The sequence below is a fragment of the Oryzias melastigma genome, linkage group LG1, assembly GCF_002922805.2.
Source record: "Oryzias melastigma strain HK-1 linkage group LG1, ASM292280v2, whole genome shotgun sequence".
In the NCBI taxonomy this organism is placed as follows: Eukaryota; Metazoa; Chordata; class Actinopteri; order Beloniformes; family Adrianichthyidae; genus Oryzias; species Oryzias melastigma.
Window position 1 is genome coordinate 29459194 of NC_050512.1, and position 6494 is coordinate 29465687.

General features: G+C 40.4%; 1 protein-coding gene across 1 annotated transcript in view; it reads left to right on the plus strand.

Annotated features, from left to right (window-relative positions):
* The window catches only part of LOC112157133 (nidogen-1), a gene marked incomplete in the record, with an annotated part of 41953 nt that overhangs the window by 29112 nt on the left and 6347 nt on the right, over window positions 1-6494 (plus strand). Inside the window, 2 exon segments of the mRNA XM_024289704.2 lie at window positions 1358-1486; window positions 5847-6089. Coding sequence (XP_024145472.1) covers window positions 1358-1486; window positions 5847-6089 — 372 coding nt within the window.

The following is a 6494-nucleotide window of genomic DNA, read 5'->3' on the forward strand; positions in this document are numbered from 1 at the left end:
CAATCACAAAATTGAAGCATAAAGTCTCCATCCTAACCCTAGTGTGTCTTGCCTCCTACATAACTGGTATATGAAGAGAGCAACCATTTGTAGCTTAAAAGACACAACTCTGACGGGATTTTTTTTTGTAACCATTACCAGTAAAAAGTGAGTTTCCAACAAACATAAAGCCTCATTTAAAATAAATAACAAATAATTCAAAAGTGAAACATTTACATGTTTCAAAAAAATATAAATCTGTGTAATAATCATAAAAACTGTGTCAGGAAAGTCGTATGAATGAGAAATATTTTGTCTTTTCTTGAGATGAGATCTACAGAATGGAAACCAAAAACAACCTGCCCTACTTTTTTAAAATCATTTTCTCGTGATAATGAGATGGACTCTGTCATTATCTCGAGAAAACTAAATTTGTTTTCTTGTGATAATGAGATAATGAAGAATATACTGTAGCACAGGGGTCCTCAAACTTTTTCTTTTGAGGGGAACATATCTTTTTTCTTCACTTATGAGGACCGGAGTCAGTTAGTAGGTTAACAGAGAAAGTGTTTTCTGATTGCTGTTCTTTCTGCGATTTTTGCAGAGTTTTCTGTTTGCAAAGCACAGTTTTTCTAGTGTTTTGCTAACAGTGTTAACAAACAATCTCAAAGCCAGATTGGGGAAAAACAAACAAACATATCATGCACCTCTGATATTGTTCAGGGGCCGGGCCAAACGTAGAGGTGGGCCGGATCTTGCCCGCGGGCCGTAGTTTGGCAATCCCTCTTTCTTTCTTGCAATGAAATGCTGAGACTGAGCAGAAGAAAACACTCCACAAAAGTAGTTTTTGAGTCTATTTTTTGATGTATTAGTGGATCTCTTTTACCAACCCCTCCTTTTATTTCCCTTTTCTTGTGATAACCAGAAAGCATATCTCATTATCACGAGAAAACGATCCAAAAAAAAAAAAAAGTAATGCAGGCTGTTTTTAGCCTCCATACTACAGGAACATTGTGATTACAAGTTATATCTATTTACTTTTTTTTTGTAAAAAAATCCTTTTTTATGGTTTAAATGTTATTTGAACTTTTGCAAAGTTTAATTGTTTTGTCTAAATTCTTAACTTTGACAAAAGTGATTTTAAAAAGTACAAATTAAAAAAACACAAAACTGTCAATTCTATTTCTTCCAAATTACTATTTATTTACTCATCCATTGTCTGAGGACGAGCATAAAGTCCTGGTTCCCTGTTTTGTACATTTAATTTTTCTATAAGCCACATTTTGATTGTTGTTGAACAAACTAGCGTTCCATGGAGTCTTTGCATCTCTAAGGCTGCAGATCCAAAGCTTCACCTGTTCTCCTCTCACCTGTCCAGATGTTGACGAGTGTCTGCAGGAGCCCTGCCACCGCGACGCTCTCTGCTCAAACACTCAGGGCTCCTACAGCTGCCGGTGTCGACCAGGTTTCCATGGAGACGGCTTTGGGTGCAGCCCTGCATTCACAGGTGAGGAGCCAGACTCTTTAATCAATCAGATTTAAATAAAACCTCAGTCAACCAAAGAACTGTCCTGTTGGGAAAAAATATAGTTGGAAGAAAATTTATGTGAACCTTTTGGGAGGAGCTCAGTTTCTGTATGAAGTGGTCACATGATGAGTATTTTTTATGTCAACCTAAATCACATCAATGGAGAAAAACATTGCCTGTTTAAATCACACCAAAAAATAGTTTTTATTAAACGCAATTGTGAGTAAGTAATTCCAAAGAGTTCACATACTTTCTCTTGCAGCTGTAGATTAAAGCTATTCCATTAAAAAAAAAACAATAAAATGTTTGTAAAATACCACAATACATTGTGGTAAAACAGCTTGTGATGGTAGAATATGAGTTCAAGTCCCTAATTTAGATACAAAAAATGCAAAGAGTTTACAAAAAGTTCACCAAAAAATGATAAGAAAACCGCACAGAAAAAAACAGTAATTTGTCATATAAACTGTAAGATACCGTATATCTTCCAATAATAGCCCCGGCGTTTATTCCAATAATTTGGCAGCCGGCCCGGCCTTTATAAGAGACAGGCATTTATCTGAGACCGGTGTTTATTCCGCCACACACAGAATGAAGATGGCTAATGGGTTCAAACTCGATCACAAAATATAGACAACACTGGATGAACATTTCAATAATATTTCCAGATTTATTAAAATTTTCAGAGCAATAAGGTAATAGGCTACCATTAGCATCAAGAAACTGGGTAATATGACAGGAACGATTTTTCGTCAAGAAATGCTATAAACGCTAGTCTGTTCCAGTCCAACTCTCCCACAAAAGCGTTCATCAGTCCAACAAATTCACTAGGTAACAGGATGAAATTAAAATCAGCAAAAACAGCTATAGAAAAAGAAACTTTCTTTCCGCAACTTTCTCGCCATAATGCCGTAGACGCTGACCGGGACCAGTCCGACTCCTCCCCAAAAGCATCCATCAGTCCAAAAAAAAATCACTAAGTTATGCAATAACGTCCAACTTGGCTCAGAAAACAGCCACGGGAACAAAAACATTTTATTTTTAGAACTTTCTCGCCACAATGCCGCTGGCATTGTACCGGTACCAGCCCGACTCCTTCACAAAAGCATTCACCGGCCCGACTAATCCCCTACAAAACATGAGGAAATGCAACAAGCTCAGAACCCTAGCATGCCGGTACAAGAGATCCAATAAAAACAATAAACAACAGTACTTACCACTATCTGAACCGGAGATGATTGGTTCGTTATTTTCCGGTTCATCCTCATCTTCCGCGTCTTGTGATGACAGCACAGCTGCTCCCGCAGTCTGCCGCGCAGTTTGAAGTTCTGCTCTCCCAGCATGACATGGCTGTGGATCAGATCATCCTCAGATCCATGGCATGCATTGATGATTGGTGATCTTGAAGGATTTTCTGATCACTTCTGGGGTGATTTCTTGCCACGCTGAAGCTATCCACGTAACCAGCGAACGCAGAGCGGGCGCTTTTATATTCCCGCTGGATGTCCACTCTTTATCTTCGTCCCCGAGCATCCACTTGTCAAATAATTCTCGAAGCTGATCTTTGAAGGGCTTGTTCCACACAAATTCAACAACAACCACCAGCCTGAAAGACGCTCTTCTTCTTCTTCTTCTTGTTCTTCTTCTTCTTGTTCTTCTTCTTGTTGTTGTTGTTGTTGTTGTTCTTCTTCTTCTTCTTCTTCTTCTTCTTCTTCTTCTTCTTCTTCTTCTTCTTCTTTGTTTTCTTGCTTAAATGGCAGACGGCACCAGCTTCAGAGTGCAATTCCGCCACCTAGTGTTTAGGAGTATGAATTGGCCGGTCCGGCTACCATTAAAGACCGGCGTCTAATAACAACAGCACGTGTTACACCCGGCTTTTAATGGAGATCGGCGTCTATCAGAGACCGGCTACTATTGGAAGATATACGGTATGAATCCTTCAAACTAAATACCCACTTCAATGAAAATAGTATTTTTAACATGTTCTTGTGGCATTTTCTGATGATAGAGGACATTTATAATGAAAATGAAGCTTAAAATTTGGTATTTCCCGTTGTGAATCAGGAGCAGACAAAAATCCTGATTCTCAAAGAGATTATTTGTGATGCAGAAAAAAGAAAAGAAAGGGGGGCGGGGTTACTCCACACCAATGGCTCCGCCCACAACTAAGAAGTGAATTTCTAATGAACTCCTGTCGCTCTGGAGAAACTATGTCTTTAAAAAAAGACACTTTTTTCTCCTGATTTTGCTTTAAAAAATCGTAATTACATTTTACCACATTTTTGCATCAATTTTATTGACTCATAATGTGTGCATTTTATTCATGTTTGTATGTAGTCTGATTGATTGTTTTACCTCTGTATTTTTATGGCGCTTTTCTCTGTTGATTTTATGTTTTAAGTTGACATTTTAAACATCTATCTAGGGACTACAAATGAAAAATAGCCTCTACGCTCATTCTGAAACATTGCAGTTATTCTTTTAACGTGCACTGACCCTGAGAAATAAACCAATAAATACATAAAAACCGTTGGGAACGCTTTAAAAATACATCAAAAGATGATCGGTGTGCAACTTTAGGATTTATATCAAAGAGGTAAAGATATGAACTATAAAGCTGAAGGATCAAACTTTGGGGAAAGTCCCACATTCTCCATCTGTCTGTCGTAAAAGTGAAACAGAACCAGCAGCACCGAGAGCCCATCACCGCGGATCACCACATGAAACTCTTTCGGTCTGCAGCCTCCTCCCGGTGCAGCATTTGTCTGCCAGCTGCCAAAAAAACATTCGACTGTGATTTTCAGAGCTGTAATCTTTACCTTCAGCACAGCTGCTTCAGCCGTCAACAATGACTGGAATTCCTGCAAGAATTTTTACCACAAAGAAAAGAAGAAACAAAAGAAGTGTTAATGCTTTGATTCAACAATTACGCCTCTTTTGATTACCATTTAATTCGTTTATTTTGCAGTGAATTGCAGTTTTCCCCTCACACTCTGACTGGTTGTTGTGTATTATCCACTTCCTGTTGACCCAAAGCTGCAGCCTCCTCCTGTGATTTCAAGTGTCAGGATCTGAGAGCTAATTACAGCTCCAGTCCGTCTCAGGGTTTGTTCATATTTCCATCTGTTTCATGGCCTCCCTGACAGCTGCAGGGCATCATTTACCGTCAGGACTTGTCACCGCGCCCTCTCTGCTGAAGCAGCACACCTTCAGCTTCCTTTTTCTCAGCGGTCGGTCGCTCTTTGATGTTCGGCCCGCTGTCTGTTGTCTGATTGCCGGGAGCAGACTGTCCCGTCCGACGTCTGTCAGAGGCGACTGTTATGGCTGCTGCGTGTTGTGTCCTTCAGATCAGAGCCGCTCTGTCACAACAGAGATAAAGACTCTCCTGCTCCTCTTCAGAGATCAGGTTTTTTTTAATTATTTGTCTGCAGCTTCCAAACTGTAAGAAGTTTTTCAAAGAAATTCTCAAAATAAAGAAGATTTATTGATTAATTAATGCATGGCACTAATTAAAGACCCACTCCAATGAAAACTGGGTTTTTAATATGGCAAATGTTCTCAAGATGAATATTTCCTTATTCAAATCTTTATGAATCAGGAGGAAAATAATAGCATATTTGTGCATATTTGCACATTAATAGCATATTTCTGTATATATATGCAAAAAATAGTCATTTCAAAAACACTTCCCAATATAAAGTATTCACATTTTGCCAAATAAGATTAAGTTGGTGCACATTTTGAGCACGACTAATGATGAGAGAAGCTTGTTTTGGTTTTGGTTTTGGTTTTTTTCCCTGCTTTGCTCCATTCTGATGGATCCACTTATAGACAAATAAATCCATGAATATCTTTGTATTCGGCATTTTTGTGGCACCGATGATGTTATGTTGGGGGTGTGAGGGGCTTCAACCCTTTGACACCAGATCTCCAGTGTTTATGTTCTTTAATTTACTGTAACTTTTAAACCATTAACATGATAATTCCAGCAGATTCTGAAGGAGGAAAGCACCTTTTCTCCTTCAGGATCTACCGGAAACGGTTGAAAAGTTACCGAACATTAAAGATTTTGTGTTTAAGCGTCACCGATGACGTCTCAGGTGTTAAAAGGTTAAGCTCGTGGGAGACCATGTGAACAGATGAGTAATGGGAAGGGGGCGGGCTTACTCAGCACCAACAGTCCCGCCCACAACTCGGAGGTGAATTTCCAATAAACCCCTGTCGCTCTGCAGAAACTATGTTCTAGAAAGCAATTTTTATTTTTAATAAATTGAAATGTTTTTACAGTCAATCAAAAGTTGTCCTTTTAGTTTAAGAAATTGATTTTTCTGTGCTTCAGAGCGCGAGAAGACGCCCTGTGAGCTGCAGAGAGAAAGCGCCCAAACTGCCGTCTCCTCAGGATCCGGCTTCTTCTCTCTCTTCCGTCCTCGTCCGGCCGTCACTCAGTACGTCCCTCAGTGCGACCAGCACGGCGCCTACGAGCCCACACAGTGTCACGCCAGCACGGGACAGTGTTGGTGCGTGGACGCCAACGGCCAGGAGATCCCAGACACTCGCACTGGAGCCGCCAACACCGCCCTGTGTGAGTCCTCCGCTCCAAAAAATGTTGTATCTGTATAAATATTAGGGGTGTGCCAAAATATCGATATTGCGATATATCGCGATATTTAGTCCTGCGATCGATTCTCGATGGGTTCTCACCGAGTATCGATATTATATTTTCATTTAAAGAGGCTATAGCGCTGAGCGTCTGAGTCGCGCGCCGGAACTATGGGCGCACGCTGCGTCGGACTTTTAATAGCGATGCACGCGCTCATTCGGGAGAAGCTCCGGTGAGATACAGGCTCTGTAGCGCGTGTGTGAAGCATGCCTACCTGTCAGCAAATATCCTCCATCTGTTGGAGATCCAGCCGGTAAGAAGTGACTTTGTCTGAGCGCTAGAATGTCAGCGATCTCTTACTTTCTGTTTGCTATGGGAACTGAGCGC